General features: G+C 44.9%; 1 protein-coding gene across 2 annotated transcripts; it reads right to left on the bottom strand.

Annotated features, from left to right (window-relative positions):
- Positions 1–3,004: 3,004 nt before the first annotated feature.
- Positions 3,005–15,340, bottom strand: TAGLN3 (transgelin 3). 2 transcript variants are annotated; one of them, XM_049824300.1, is made up of 5 exons: positions 14,899–15,340; positions 14,290–14,471; positions 13,256–13,430; positions 7,754–7,856; positions 3,005–3,561 (listed from the first exon to the last, which is right to left on the bottom strand). In XM_049824300.1, the coding sequence occupies exons 2-5, from the start codon at positions 14,467–14,469 to the stop codon at positions 3,420–3,422; spliced, it is 600 nt and encodes a 199-aa protein (XP_049680257.1). In that variant the 5' UTR covers positions 14,470–14,471; positions 14,899–15,340; the 3' UTR covers positions 3,005–3,419. The 2 variants fall into 2 exon arrangements, with proteins under 2 accessions (XP_049680257.1, XP_049680258.1); XM_049824301.1 differs by lacking the exon at positions 14,899–15,340 and having other exon boundaries at positions 14,290–14,802.
- Between the last annotated feature and the right edge of the window lie 965 nt (positions 15,341–16,305).

The following is a 16,305-nucleotide window of genomic DNA, read 5'->3' as shown; positions in this document are numbered from 1 at the left end:
GTTGTGAGCTTGGGGAGGGCATACCAAAAATAAGATCCTGGAGAATCAGTCTTTCTTGCTGTTGTTCCCACACTAACCAGGTCCTGTGTCTGCAGCCACAGGGTAAAGATTTTCTTTCCTGGAGCACTTAGGTGATATTGCTAATATGGTTTTTAAAATTACCATGTGGGGGTTTTTTTCTGCACAAGCACACAATGTTTTCTATAACTTCAATGAGGCTGTTAGAATGCCAAACCTAATGAAAGCACATTTAACTAGGGAATGTAGCTCTGATGAACGAACATTTAATTGGAGCATGGTCTTTCTTCTGCTGAGATACATCTCATCCCTATTGCGACAATTGCAGATGCTGATGGAGAAGGAAGGGCAGGGACTGCAGCAAGTGGCTGGGCTCAAGTGTTTTTTCTAAGTAGCCTCTTCTTTTGCCACTGCCAGAGCAGAGTGCCGGGCTAGATGGACCACTGCTCAGACCAATAGGTCTGTCTGCTCTTCTGAGTCACCTGTGTTAACGGGGGGGAGCTGAATTTGCCCAGGTCCCCTCTGCAGGCTGAGGCCAGGGAGAAAATTTGACAGAGAAGGGGGGGCAGGTGATGCCGCAGCGTGGCATCAGGGATACAGAAAATCAGTAACATACTCTGGGAAAGCAATTGGCACGTGGCACTTAAAAACGGTGTTTCCAGGCATACAGAAAGGCAATTCTGCAGCCAAACGGAGGGAGAGACTCAGGTCACCAAGCTCAGGCCCAGCTCCTGCAGGCTGTGACCCCCATGCGTGTGGTGTGGGGCAGAGGGGCCAGGCTGGGACCTCTCAGACCTCTTACCTGCGGGCAGATCTGCCAGCTCCAATCATCCGGCCATTTTGTCTGCCGTGGCTGTGACTTTCTAGTTTCTGTTAGGGGAAGGTGGTCCCTGTTCACATTCGCAAAGGTGAAATTTCTGGTGGCAGTCATTTGTCTTGCCATCAGCCCAGATTTTCTTCATCGGCTTATTTGCTTTTAGTAAGAAAAACTGCTATTCTCTTCACGTTACACCTAATGTAACTTTACATTACCTAACGTGATACTAGGGGGAAGTTACGTGTTATACTTTGCGCTGAGCTAACACCCCACCACAGCCGAAAGGTGAGCTCCTACCCCTAAGGCACCTGCTGAGCTAATTGACCAAAAACAGCCCTAAACAGATAGTAAACACAAAAAAGTGCTTGACAAGAGCAGAGTGGAGGAGCAGAGATGCCCTGGCAGCTGTAAGAGGAGGTACAAGTGGGGGCAGGACCTTTTTAGTGGCAGCTGCTACAGATTTCCTCAGCCCCAACCATGTAAGGTGACCTTTACATCCCTCCTCACTTGCTGTGCTCCACACTGCTTCTGCAAAGCTTGACTCAAGTGGGGAGGTGTTATTCCCATCCTCCTCCCGACAGGGAAGATAGAGCTTCATCCGAGCTGGGGGAATCACCCTTTCAGTTTACTCAGTGGTAGAAACTTTTGAAACCACATCAATCTGTGTGTCGCTGGCTCCAGGGCAACATAGTGGACAACTAGCTGCCACCACGTGTCACTAGGTTCAAACCCAGACAGAAGTCACCCCTACCTATCTACGTAGGCAGACAGCTGTCAGAACAGATTACCCCTTCATTTGTTACCTGCCCAGGTATCACCTTTTCAGGCTTTCTTGGAAGTCTGTCATGAATTTTAAAAAAAAGCCCACAGAGTTCAATTATAATTTGATAATTTTGATAAATTTGATAAGTTTCCCTTCCCACTTACCTGAGGGCAAGAAGCGATTGGGCTTTGTGAGTGAAGCTGGCAGAGTTAGTTAACAGCAAGAAAACCCTGCAGAGAAAATAGCGTGCATCCCTCGAGCGCACGTGCCACGCAGCCGCAAGGCAACCTGCACTGACCAGCAGGTCAACTGTGGCCAGATGACTATGTCAGCCAGTTCTTCACCTGAGTCTCCAGGAAACTGTCCCAAAATGAATTACCAGCCACATTTACAGCCCATCACAGGTGAACATAACAGATTATTTGAACGGTGGGCATTTTTAAGGTCAGAAGCATTCTAGCACTTTTCTTCTAGTTCTTCCTTTGTGTTTAAAACACGCTTTGTTTTGCAGAATTTTGTTTGATATAATATCAACTATCACAAGGTAAAGCCTGTTCTCACCGTTGTCTGACAGATTGTCCTTTCACGGTGAAGAATTCCCCAGGTTTGGAGACTCACCTTGCCACTGGGTGTACTGGATCTGGCTGGGATGGATTTAACCTTCTCCCCAGCATCCCGTAGGGTGCTGTGCTTTGGATTTGTAACTAAAGCAGTTGATAACAGACCGCCAGCGTGGCGGCTACTGCTAAACAGTGCCTGCACTGTGTCAAGGTCTTCCCCCTTTCTCATTCTGCCCCCAAAGCTGGGAGGGGACACAGCTGGGACAGCTGACCCCAATTGACCAAAGGGATATTCCAGACCATAAGGTGTCCTGGTCAGCAACAGAAGCTCAGGGAAAAAGAGGAGGAAATGGGTACGTCTGTGGTAACAAGTGACCATCGTGCGTACTGAGGCCCTCCTTTCTGGGAAGTGGCTAAATGTCTGCCTGCCAGTGGGAAGGTGTGAATTAATGCCTTATTTTGCTTTGTTTCACACGCAGCTTTTGCTTTCCTTATTAAACTGATTTTAGCTTGATCTACAAGTTTGCTGGCTGCAGTCAACCCAGCACACTAAGTCAAGGGAAATCTGAGCTAAACTGGGTGGGACTACATGAATCAGACTCGATGGATAATACATCTTTTCTTCTTTTTAGGAAAATACATTGGGTGTGCCTTTAAACAAACACTAAATTTAGCATGTAACACACGACTGTAAACACTATAGCAAGGAGTAAGTCAGAGAGGGCTCTGGGTTAGGGGTGAGACAGGTTGACCATTCAAAACACTTAACTCCTTAGCACTGTACCACGTGGTCGTTGGTTTTAATTGCTTTTACCTCCTTTAAATAACAAGTCTAAGAGGTGTCTTTAATTTGTCTTTATTCTTAGGTCAAACAATATCATCACTGAATTGAAGAACGAGGTTACTGGTTGAAATACAAGTGCAGTGTGAGACAAACATGGAAGATAACACTTTGCAAATAAATTAATACAGAATAATTGTCTTTGCATAGTTCAGAAGTGAAAAGTAGGAGGCAGCAGTGCGCACGTGCTGTGAACTGACACACACCACCACGATAAACCCAAGTTCCTAGATGAACTTTTGCAGCTGCAAATAAAACAAACCAAAAATACCCCAAACCTCAGAGCGCGCTAACTATTAAAAAACAGGCAGAAAGGGAAATAAAGAGCTTTTTTTTTTTCTTTTGCCTTTTTTTTTTTTTTTTTTTTTTTAAACAGACCATGCTGCAGAAGGAGTGTTTTCTCTACAGACAGAGATGCTTTTAGATAATCTGCCTTGGCATCCCATAGCCTGTCATACCCGACTGTGATGCTCCTTTGTTGCTGCCCATCTGAAGGCCTATTACGTTCTGCCCCTGACGAAGCTGCTCTTCTGAAAATCCTCGTCGATTCTGCTGTGCTTTCCTGTCCAGATAGACACAAAAAAAGCAACATAAACACATACCATCATTCTGCATATGCCCAGAGGATCGTGAAAGGTAATCTGAAATTGGCTCATGTTAACTGACGTGTCCCCCGTAACGCAATATTTCATTTGCACCATCCCATGGGCTGGACAATACTGGCTGGGCTAATTGCTTTCCTGCAGTTAGAAGTAATGCTCTAGTCAAACCTACACCACTTCAGACTTTCACTGTAGTACTTATTCCAGATCCTCAAGAGACTTCCCCAGCGGCTATGATAGGTAAAATATTTATGTAGTGCTGTATATAACACACATAATAGGGTTAATTTTTGTTAAGCCCTATGGCTCTTAACAGCTGTAGTCCATGGAATCTAATCAATGGGACACCTGTGCTATAATACAAGTTGATACCCATCTCCAGCAACAGCACAAATTGGTATAATTTAACTCGGTGGAGTAAATAAGGGCTGAATGTACCCAGAGAAACAATGGGACAGAGAAGTGATTTGCTTGTTTTCACAGAGCGGGTGGTGGTTTCCTGCAGGACAGAAGAATTGCTCTGCTCCCATTTCCAGATCTTTCTCCTCTAAGCAATAGACTTTCCCCTTTCCACCTGTGTCTTAACTGTATGACAGTCCTTTATCTTCTGTCAAAACATACTGACCACTTTTGTTCGGTGTCCCTGGTCTCAAAAGCCCTTTGGATCAATGAACCTTTGTTGGAGTTTAAAAGGAGCCTCTTTTCCCTGAAAATAGCACTGAGGGCCAAAGTGGCAGTTAAGAAGCAACACAAACGTTTGTACCCTGCTGCCTTGCGAGAAATTGTTCATCTTAGATTAATCTTTCATTTATACAAGGCGGGGAAAACAAGTAATTTACAAGGGAGAAGGATCAGTCCGTCGCTACCAAATAAGCTGTATGAATCGGCAGAGCCCCAGACAGAGGGAGGCTCTCAATCAAGCAGACTCTACTCCCACCCAGGTACAATCTTTCTCCCCACTGGGTCTGTTTGTCCTTGGATCGGGTTACCCTGGATTATGGCATCCCCTTGCAATTCCCCTTTTCTCCCCACCCCACCACTAGATGAGAATGCTAGATTAGGCGCCTGCTGTGATTGAAAACCATCAAAACGGTCCTCTCTGTGAGGGTCTGATCCTGTACTGTGCTGAGCACGCTGGCTCGAGTCCAAAAAAAGCACTTAAACTCTTTGGTAGGCTCAGGGTGTTCAGGACATTGCAGGAGAAGATCCCACATCGGCATGAAAGCCCAGCAAAACAGAAAGGTGAGAAAGATCCACAGGAAACCAGTACTGACCTGTCATTTTTTAGTACGTGTCTCCGGTGTTAATGTATAGACTAGTAAGAGGGCTTATAGAAGCCCATCACAGGCTCTCGGATCCCACGGCTCTTGCCAGAAAGCGTGCTGGTTTGGAGGCAGGCACACAGAACTGCAGGCACCTCGAAAGCAACCCCCAGTCACCGCTGCTTAATTTCTTTCCCAGAATATTTACACGGGCACCAAATTACTGCCAGGATCTCCACGAGAGGATGTTTTTAGAACTACTCCTATTACCTAATTGAATCTCAGGTTCACTGTGTCTGCCTTTATTTTAATTAAAATCCCAGGAACACATTCTATTATTTTTTTTTTTTTCTCTTTTTTCCTAAAATTTTCAGCTGTCTTGTGGAGTAATTCCACAGAAAGTTGAAAAGTAACTCTGAACAGGAAAAAAATGAGAACTGCAAAGCGGAAATAAAAAGAGATACTAAAGGGAAGCCTGGATATGCTAATAGAAGTTGATTACATATACAGTTTGGATCATACAGTGTTATTTTTACCATCACAAGCACCGCATTTAGTATATGATAGTCTTACAGATAACAACACGTACTTACGTTTTGCTTTTAGGATGGTGGAAATGGCCTTAACTGAGACCGTAGAAAAAGAGGTGAGGGTAAGTCTATTCCCCGTGGTGCCTCACACTATGTCAAGGTCTGGCCTGTCTGCCATCACCTGGCATCGCTCTTACCGCAAACTGAGCCCGCCAGATCTGTTAACTTTTTGTGCCGACTTTGCACCAGTGCTTGTGGTTGCCAGCACACAAGGTAACAAACAGCCGTGGATCCATGCACCTTGCTAGGGCACACAAGGCAGCGGGGAATCAGGGCTGGTGGGACTGGGTATGGGAGACCCTGGCAATGGAAAGTTAAATGGCCTAGCTCAAGTGGGGAGGTATCTTAATCTCTGTAGATCCGTGCATGGAGACACTTAATTTAATCTTGTCTTCTTTAACTTAAGGCAATTAAGAATCAGCCTGAAAGCCCTGACTCCTGACTAACACTGGGTGGCAGTGAGGGGGCTTGGTCTGCCTGATGGGATGCGTGAGCTACTCAGAAAACAGCTCCTGATCTGCAATATGTTATTTCCTTATAGAAATAACGCCAGTTTTCCTTAAGGCAGTGGCTATAAAATGGTATTTCAGGGGCTGCAATAGATATGGATTGGCTATCCAAGCAGTACGGGCAGGGCAGACAGCTAGGGGAGAAGGGAGGTGATCACATCTTCATTTATGCCAATGAAAACTGTTCCCACCCACAATTAAGAGTCCAGATGAAAATTAATTTTTCCATGTAGGACTTTGTTTTAGTAACATAAAACAAATAAGCCTGTCTGGGCCATAGTGATTTCATGTCTGGTTTATATTAAAGCATGTAACTGGATTTGAACCCAATTTTAAAGCCAATTATATTCCATAAATACAAATCTATTCGTGCACTGTATTGTATTAAGTTAATTTAAACTAATTTCATATAAAGAATGCATAGGACTTATTCACCTAAAATTCAAGTCTCCCTTAGCCTCAGTTAAACCAGCTCAAGGTTTAAGACAACCCAAGTGAAGTTTGGTTTACTTTTGCTGAGCCTCACCAAGACATCCGAAAACTCAAGGAAACCGAAAACAAGCAGCCAGCACTCTTTTTGCTAACACGCCTTAGACCTTTTGGCATCAGAAGTACTCTTGGGTGGCAGAATCTCATGTTAATAATATGCCTGTGGGGCAGGAGGGCTAACTGTGGGAAGATTGCCTTTTCTTCCTGTCCCTGCTTCTCAGCCTCCCTAGCCAAAACAAATGGAGTTTTAGAGCAAATAAACAGTTTTGCCAAGGCAGAGAATTCTTCACAGATAAGTGGTACTCCCCAAGAAAAAAAGGATGACTAGGAAATGAAATCATTTTTAGTTTGATGAAAAATGGAAAGAGGCTTCATGCCTTCTCTTTGCTCAGTAAAAGGGTCACTAGATGGGGGTTTGCAGACATCCATGACACCCTTGTCTTCATTAGTCTTTCTGTCTGTTATCTGCTGTCAGGCAAAAGTACACTTTTCCTGCCGGCTAATCCTGGGACACACATATCTGCACGGCCGCTGCCATTTTCGTTCCCTTTCCTTCATAAATAGATATAAAGGATTAGGCGAAGCTGCTAAATAGATGAATGTCATCAAAGCGGTGACTGAATTTCCTAAGTATCATTGCTCTCCTTCTAGGGAATAAGAGTCAGGGGTAACGTCAGCCGACAAAAAAAATGATGTCTCTTTTTCAGTGATCAGTGTGCTCACGCAGCAAGACGGCTATGCTACGCAGGTGCCTGCAGCAGGACGCTGCGCTCCTGCCTGCGTGCGCTACCTACCAAAAGGCAGCCAGCCGGCAGGGTCCCCACGCACGCCCACGTCCACCAACACAGCCTGTAACAGCCTCCTCCAAAAGCGGCGCCTCCAGGAGGAAACCAGCGCCGGAGCCACGGGCAATGAGCTCCTTAGCTCCAGTCGTGCTGTCCCTGCTCCGGGGCAGGAGGGAGAAGTAAGGCGGTGGGACAGGGCTTGCATGAGAAAGGGCTGCGCTGCACAGCTCCCACAGGGCTCCTCCCCGGCAGCCCTGGTGTAACTCTAGGCCAACAAGATACGGTGGGACGTGGACCTAGCCGTGATGCTGATCAAGTTGGGAACCAGCGAAGGGTAGAAAATGTTGCTGCCTGGTTGGGTCTTTGCTTCCTCCTCTAGACTCTGGAGAGAAAGTCCCTCCATTACAAGGAAACTCTTCTCTTCCTTTCCCAATAAATTTCCTTAAAGCCTAAAGGCAGACAATATTACCAGCTTCCCGGGGAAGACAGCTCGGAGCAGCCGGGCTTTGGACTTTACCTGTGAAACCAGGATGGATCCCCTTTGTAGCAGCCGTCATCCTTGGTGACTGCCAAACTGCCTAGAGCCATTAAGGTTCTCTGCACTGCTGCCATGTCCTTCCCTAGAAAGCCAGACAGTGAAATTAATATAAGAAATCCTCGCGCAACAAATAGCTTGGCACACTGATAAACAGTCTTATCCAATGTATTAACAAACTCCCTCAGCTCCCCTGAAAAAGTGCACTATTATATATTAATAGCATTACAAATGCTATTATACCGCTGCTGAAATGGAGGTACTGACATGCAAGAGCTTATTAAAAGTCATCAAAGGAACAGTGTTAAAGCTAAACTTAACAATTCAGACTTTTCCAGGCCTCTGGGCTATTTTAATGCCTTCCCCCATACTATTTTAAGTCCTTCTAGATAACCCTTTTGGCAAAATTTTCTCCTAAGAAGAGATCGCTTTGGTGTACAAAGAATGGTAATATACACAGTAAAACATGGCTTAAGGTGTACAGTGTGTTAAATAACAGTGCTGTGCCTCAGTTTCTTCACCTGTAAACTGGTAAGACTGATCCCACCATTTAACCCTTGGCAATTCCAGACAGTCCCTGTGCTAACAGAGCTCACAGCAGTCCTGGAAAGCTCCTCTGCAGATAACTCCTATCAGTCCTTCCCAATTTAACCATCAGATCACCTCCCAAATCCTTCCTTTCTCAAGCTGCCAAAAATCACAGAATGGTTTGGGTTGGAAGGGACCTTAAAGATCGTCTAGTTCCAACCCCCCCTGCCATGGGCAGGGACACCTTCCACTAGACCAGGCTGCTCAAAGCCCCATCCAACCTGGCCTTGGACACTTCCAGGGATGGGGCATCCAGAACCTCTCTGGGAAACCTGTTCCAGTGGCTCCTGCCATCCAGCCCACTATTCTTCTCCTTCCTCCCTATGTTACCTCACTTCATTCCTCATTTCAAAAAGTCAGGCCTCATCTCATCTTTAGCCAAGTAAAAGTTACATATCTGGTCATCACTGGTTCTTTAGATTCCCTACATAAACAACAGTGAGAGAAAAGCTTCTCAGGGGATAATTTATGCCATCTGTATTGGGAAGGGTGAAATTGCCTATCACTTGCTTAGACGCACAACTTCCACCTAACTGAAAATTCACCAGGTTTCCAAAAGGGCACCTTACACTTTTTTAAATATAAGGCTTATTTTCGATAGAGGTTTCCATTTAAAAACTGGTATCCCCTCCTCCTGTGACTCCTTCCAAAATGAAGATAATAAATAAATTTTGCTTTTTGGTCAACATCTTTTCTGATTCCTCCAGTGAATTAAAAAAAAAAACAAAACAACAAACAAACAAAAAAACAAACCACAAATGAAACCAAACCAAAACCAACAAGGGAAACACAGAAATTTTTAAAAAAATTAACATTGCTCCTTTTTTCTTGGTTCTTCCCCTGTACTTTGTCACTTGGTGTAAAAAGGGCAGGGAACATATAGACATCAGTCAGACAGACTTTAACTCATTACCCAGTGCAGACATGTTAACTTTTGGAAAACTTTCTAGCAAAAACGAGTTGCAGCACCTATTTCCAATTGTGTGAGGTGGTAAGTTGTTTGAAATCTGCCTTTTGCCTCTCCCTTCATCTGAAAACCTTCCGTAAGTGTTTCCATGACTCTCCTCCCTTTCTTCCTGTTCCAGTTCTTCCTCTTTTCTAAAATAATTTATCTAGTTAAGAGATCTGATTCTGACTGTAAGTTCTTCACATGGGAAAATAAGTAATTCATAAAAACATGAGATACTAGAGACAGGATGATGATAACAGCTTTCAGAAATACCTCCAGTGGACCAATATTAATGAAAATCCCTGTAGACCAGCCGGAGCGTAGAGGGAAGCGAGCGCTGCGCATTCGTGTTTATGCTATGCATCACCCTGATTACAGGCAGATGCGGTTCAGGGCTTTGGTTCATCCAAACCCAAATGTGTAACACACTGGCTGAGGTGAGGAAGACACCCTAAAGCTGAAAACATATAGCAGCTTCCAACTGTGGCTGTCATACACAGCCTATTAAAGTTTATAGCAATCCTATCTGCAGGGGACCATTTGCTCAGAAAATAAATTGTCAGCCATCCAGAATCCTCATTTTACTGTATTTGCTGACACAACCTGCATCAGACAGGGTCCTTGCTTAAGAGGGCGGCCGAAGAGCCGACATCCCACACGCGCCCGTACACGGGCGCACATGGAAGAGCGCGAGGCAGAAACCCTCCGAGCTCCCCGAAGCAGCAGATGTACCATACGCTGTCACAGCTGCCACATACAGCGTCCTTGGGATGCCTCCCGTATAACGAGGAGCGCGGCGACTGGCTGGGATGAAGAGGGACGTGAGGAAGGATTTAAAAGTGAATGAGCTGAATAATGAAGGCAAGGGCAGAAAAAAAGAAAAGGAAACAAAAGACGGGTAGCAAAATATGATGATCGGCCTCGCGAGCCATCTGGCAGTGTCGTCCCCCCCCCTCCAGCTCCGTGCTCAGCTCTGCTGTATTTGTCACTGGTGAGTGGGAGATGCTGCAGGGGAAAAACAGACCGAGTGGGAGCCGAGTGCCACGTGACAAAACAAAGCCACGGCCTCGGCCCTGCTTTGCAAAGCCTCCTTGCTGTGTCCGAGGGGTGCTGCGGGTGAGGGAACACCCCAACTCTGTGTGGTCTTGTGACATTTGCCCTCTTCCACCAAAGGATACGGGGGGCTCGGTGGGCAGCATAAAAAGGGCTGTGAAAAATTTTAAATTCCCACCGAGAAACTCACCTACAGCTGCAGCTACCTGACAGAAGGGATAACCTGCATCCTCTGAAGCCAGGCTTGACGCTGGCATTGCAAAAAACTGCAGTCGGTGCCTTCCCCCAGCTCCAGCACTTGCTCACCGACAGCCACGTGGGCTGCCTGGGCCCCCAGCCTCAGCCTCCCCGAATCCAGCCGCGGGGATCCACGCCGACAGCATTGCCTCTGCATCTTCAGTGTCCTCTTTGCCTCTGCATCTTCAGTGTCCTCTGCAGTGTGCTTTGAATAGCACAGCCTCGCAGGGGATCCTGGCACTGCCTGCACAAGGAGGAAGGGGTCTTTGCTCACTTCTTAGGGGAAACCTTTCTCTTTGGGGGAAACCTGGCTGGAAGGCCACCTTCTCCAGGTCCAGAAAGGGGAAGGTTCAAACCCAAAGATGGAGAACTGCTCCGCATAGGATTCCTGAAATGCTTTTTTGTAAAGGCTGAACGAGTACTCAGAGGTACAGCTGCCTCCTGCCTGCCTGGAAAGATACCGGGGTGGTATCTGTAAAAACCAGCGAACGTAGTATCTTGGGCATGGATTAGGGAAAGCTGCTCAGCACAGTACATTTAAGCAAGAAGGGACCAGAAGAGAGGCGATGCTTCTCCTGGGCCAAGAAGTCACAGAGATGAAGAAAAATGCACCAGATGGACTGGGTGAGTTCAAAACAGCCAACAGCAGATTGCATCCTAAAACATTTCCGTTAATCATTACTAAGAATTTCAAAGCAAAAGCTCTCAGAAAACAATTAGTGCCAGAGAAAAGCTGTTTTTCAGTCACACATGCTTTTCTTTCCCTATAAACATACAATGACATCTCCTCTCTCTCTTTCTAAAGAGGTTATGGCCTGAAGTGTAGGAGCGCCGTAATTATGACATAGTGAAAAAGAGACTGTCCTTTCTCTCCAGCTAATGCATCCAGGTTCAGACGATTCAGCCCTGAAGCAGCACAGATGATAGAGGTCAGAGTTATGGTTAGACACAAAAAGCTTGCAGTGACTCACTGCTGGAGCGACATACTGTTTCATCTCAGCACTGAAATGAGCAGCAGGAGGGATGAAAAAGGAGTGGGAAAGCGAGGAGACACAAATTAGTTTGGGGAAGTCCTAAAATAACAGCGGAGAAAATTCTTGCACGTCTCCCTCCTAGGTTGGGAGTTGTGTTTTGACTCCTTGTCCCCTGGAAGTTACCAGCTTTTTTCCTTACATCTGTTGAGAAAAGGTCATGAGTGAAAGGAAGAGAAATGAGGAGAAAGCCACCATCATTAGGAGCTTTTTGTCTTCAAAGCAAGTCCTTTTCATTGTAAGGATCAATGTACCATACTTTCATTTGCGTGGTGTGAAGCCATTATGAGATGCAAAAGACTGCAAAGATCAGCCATCCGAAATGAGCTATCATCATCCCTTACAAGATAGATGGAGCTTCTCTTTCAACAGCCTGCTAGGCTGGGGGGGGGTGTATGTGTTACTCCAGGGAAGTGAAAATGCCTTCATTTAAGACATTTAAAGGTAGATCGGATGAAACACTAAAGGCTGAACTGGAAGAAACAGTCCTGCCCTTGTGCCCAAAGGTAGCATTTGTCAAGCAAATCTGGCACCCTGAGAACATTACGGACCCCAGTAACTCCAGCTGTCAGTGTGTCCTTCCCTTCTAAGCCATCTGCAAAGAGCTCCCTAGTCTTTCGTTCCTCAAGCTGTCCTTCAGAGGAGTGGTCCCTTCCACGTACCCCGACAGCCTGTGAAAACAGACCCTACTTTTTTTGCTCCACGTGCGTTCCTACACAAACTATGCTGACCAGCTTTCTCGATGGATCGTTTTCCTCTTTCCACTGTTCCATTCTCATGGCAGATTTTTGACCCTTTGCGCCTGCCTTTCACTACCCTGCAGCCGTCCTTGCTCCGAGCCCTCGCACAAAGCGTTTTGCGTCACCTTGTCCAGAGAGAGACGGGATATACGGTGTATTTGGCTAGAGCACCAGGAAGGGATGCATCACCCCAGAAGAGGGCAAAGCCAGCCGTGCCAACGCACAGATGACTCAGCTCTTCAGAAACTAGAACTCGCAGCTTCCATTTTGAGCATGGGATGGAGATAGCCTTCGCCTGGGTTACTGCAAAACCGCAGGGGCACTCTGAATTATTTTTTTTGCTGTTGCCATAGTGACCTGTCTTAACAGACTGTATCCTCAGAGAGAGATGCTCAGCTAACATGGTGCTAGCAGTGAGTTTTGCTTCTCGCGAGTCATAAATGAGCCCTCGTAAGCTTCGCAGGGGCATATATGCTCCTGGGAATGTACTTTATAGCTGTAATTTAAGCTTTGCTTGTAATTTGAAAACTGCAATAAAATTTTGTCATCAGAAAATAAGGGGTTTCCATATTTGCTATTAGAAGCTATTTACTTAGAAATAATTAGCATAGAGAACATTTGTTTTGTTACGTCTGTGGATTTCTATCAGAATGATGGGCTTTTGGATAACACATGAGCTTGGAAATGCTCCGTTATGTCCTCAGGGTAACATAAATCCCTCAGAGGAGATAACACACCACCGGAAGAACATGGTAATGAGGTAAGGCAAACAGAAACAAAAGATAATTACATTAGAGAATATGCCTTAGACAAAATGCACCATTACAACCCATCAAAGCGAAGTAAAATGAAGACTGCAAGCTGAATTCCAGTTTATTATTTTTACCTTCCCATAAATCCACTGTCTGGAAAATATCTGTTGTTCTTACTCCGTAGATTTCAGCAGCTTTTAAGAACTGAGAAATTTGTTCCATCTGCTTGAAAGCCATTTTTGATTCAGAGATCTTTGCAATGGGCTCATTTCCCTTTGGATGTAAACTGTTTATTAACTTGCATAACAGCTGAGAGACAAATACAGAAACAAAATTAGAAAGCAGTCACCAAACTAGAAGGCAATTTCTGCACATGAAATGATGCTGCAAAATGCTTTTGACCTGGCCAGTTTCTGTCAGGGACATAATTTCTTCAAATAAAATCAAAGAAGTGAATTGATAATACTCAAAGTATATTAGAAATGCATTAAAGCTTTCATTAACTGATAGCAATAGCCTGGCCATATAAATCCTAATCTGCTAGAAACAACAAAGCAATCACTGGTAAAGGTTATATAACAACTGACAGAGAAGAAACCACATGCCCGAGCCAAAAAAAAATAAGCAATGTCAATAGAAATACTGTTAAAGGCACATTGGCAGAGAATCAACGATTAGCGTATTCTTACAGCCCACTGCAAACAGCAGCATCTGCCTGTTGTTCAATAAACCAATGGAATACAATGTTTCAGCTACAGAATTATTCCCAAGAAGCAAACAATTATGACATAATCCAGTCCTTCAAATTTTCTATATCTCTTCACGTTTCCCTGTCAACGCCGGTTATTTCTTAAAGAGAAAAGTATACATCTGATTTTAAAACAGATCTCATTTAACTGTATGAGAAACGGTGCTGAAGGAATGAGTCATACTCATATATAACATGCATGACTCATAAGAATCATAAGTACTGTACTAATTTCAGTGCACTAGTAAAATAATTTTCTTCTGAGATTTAGACTCCTGGTCAAAAGGAAATAAATCAGATACTAAGATCTATATTTTTGCGCTGGCCATGAGCTCTGACCAGTATAGCTAGGTGAAGACAAAACCCAAGGACACTGTGCATATGAACACATGCAAGTATATAATTGAACAAAACACTTACCGTTCCATCCATCAACCAGGTCTGAAAATGTTGCCTTCCAGGAGGAGGGTGCTCTATCTGTTCTCCACACTGTACAATAATCCAGTTCACCAGCCTAGACTCTAATTCCGGGTCATATTTCTGTTCAATCTTTTCCTGAACTTCTCGGCTTAAGCCATAGCTTGGTCCTCTGTTAGCCATCTCTGCAACCAAAGCAGAACTTACTTAGTGGGTAGAGTCCTGATCTGCAGCTTTGAAGTCCGCACCGGAAAATTAAAGAATAAAAGAGTGAGCAGCCTGCCCTATACGTTAGACAGTTGAACAGATGTTCATCAACACTGAAAGTAACTGTATGGCACGGGTTATAGCTGTCGTGCAGAACAAGGGAGGGATCAACGAGGGAATATCCCTGTCCAAAAGGGCAAATCGGCTACGACTTTTTTTTTTTTTCTTTAAAGAAGGAAAAACCAGCAGTCCCCCCTGCCCAACCACAAAAACAGAAGCAAAGCAAGATTTAAAACAGAGTAGTTTTAAAGAGAGGCTTCTGCTATGTTTACAGAGAATACAATAGAGTTCTCAGATCAATGTTAAAGCTGCCTGCAAATCCAAAAGCACTTTAAAATTGCCTACCTAATACTTGCTAACAAGAAGGCGGCTGTACATGGGAGCTCAAGCAATCCGATTAAAGATGCAGTCAGGGTCTTCCTCAGCAGAGATGCGGGGAGGGATATCCGGAGATCAGCAAATCGGAAAGCCTCGGTGAATTTAAGAGACGAAGGCTGCCACAATGCCCTGCTGCTGCAGCAGCATCGTGGTTTGAAGAACAGTGTATCGATTTGATTTTCCTCACATATGAGGAGGGTCAAAGCAGGGGCGTTGCTAAGAGCCATTAAAGAGGCCTGCCTACTCACTCACAGCCCGGGATCCCGTTCCTCTCGCCCATCCGCAGCCTGGTTTCACGCGCGTTTCCTCAGCCTCGCGCTGTACACCCCACAGTCTCAGTTTTACTCCACCTAGTCCGCATCAACCCACAGTGCACCAAGCATCCCAGCGCCAGATAGTTCGAAGTACAAACAGAGGGACCCCGCCAGACTGTTAAACAAAGGTAACAGGAATGACTACGCATCTCGTTTATTTTTAATCACAAAGCAGAAGCAAATCCTTTTTCTCCCTGTTCTGCATCACGATGCTAACAGGCTTAGAGTGTGAAAAAGTAATTTCTCCTCTTCCCTGTTCACGTGCTGATAAAAAGTTTCAACAAGGGGACAATAGGATGAGAAGTCGAGGAGGAGAAGGCAGGTAGTAGAATATTATTATCACCCTATTGTTAGTATATATTGGGCTATCCGATAGTGCAATAGCGTCCCGAGAACACAACTTGAACCACTAAAACCAAGGGGAAATCACCGAAAACTAGCAAACCTACTATAAAGCACAAGGATTGTATTTTCTGCTGTATGAGTCAGCATACGTCCCGTGACAGAAGGGAGCTATGCCCATGTAGAGTAGTTTAAATTTTGATTATACCACTGCAGTGGTGGGAGGGGAGAGAAGGAAAGTTAAGACAAGAGACTTTTCTTCTGTTCTGATTTGCACAGATCTATCCTTTATTAAATAAAATCATTTTGCTCCCCTCTGAGTTGCACCAGACTTTGTCAAATGTCTTTCATCCACGCTGTATTATCCACCCTGCTACGAAATAATTCCCTTTTGCCAAGTGATTCATGTTCAGCTTAATATGAAAGGAGGCTGATAAATCTGAGGTGGATTCACAGTCAGCTTTGCCAAAAAGAAGTCTTTCTGCCGCATTTAAAAAGAAAAAAAAAAAAGGGGGGGGGGGGGGGGGGAAGGAATACAGCTCCTTGTATATCTATCTCATAATGGCCTCTTCATCCATTACTTTCTCATTTTTAGACCATGAATTCTCAGATTTATACTGCTTTGGATGCTGCAGGGCTTGAGCAGACTCAAGAGATGAAAAATTTAATAGATCACCTAATTCATTGGTGTCCTCCACAGGCATTTCTTTTAGTGCTT

Source organism: Accipiter gentilis, chromosome 21, assembly GCF_929443795.1.
Source record: "Accipiter gentilis chromosome 21, bAccGen1.1, whole genome shotgun sequence".
NCBI lineage: Eukaryota > Metazoa > Chordata > Aves > Accipitriformes > Accipitridae > Astur > Astur gentilis.
Note: the sequence above shows the minus strand (reverse complement) of the source record. Positions and strands in the feature narration are given on the sequence as shown.

Bases quoted from the DNA above. Each gene is read 5' to 3' on its own strand.
- TAGLN3 (XM_049824300.1), bottom strand. From the start codon at position 14,469: ATGGCTAACAGAGGACCAAGCTATGGCTTAAGCCGAGAAGTTCAGGAA. The intron at 7,857-13,255 runs GTAAAAATAATA...CTGGCTTTCTAG, and splicing joins GACAGTGGATTTATGGGAAG to GGAAGGACATGGCAGCAGTG. The intron at 3,562-7,753 runs GTAAAGTCCAAA...CTATCTGGACAG, and splicing joins GATCCATCCTGGTTTCACAG to GAAAGCACAGCAGAATCGAC.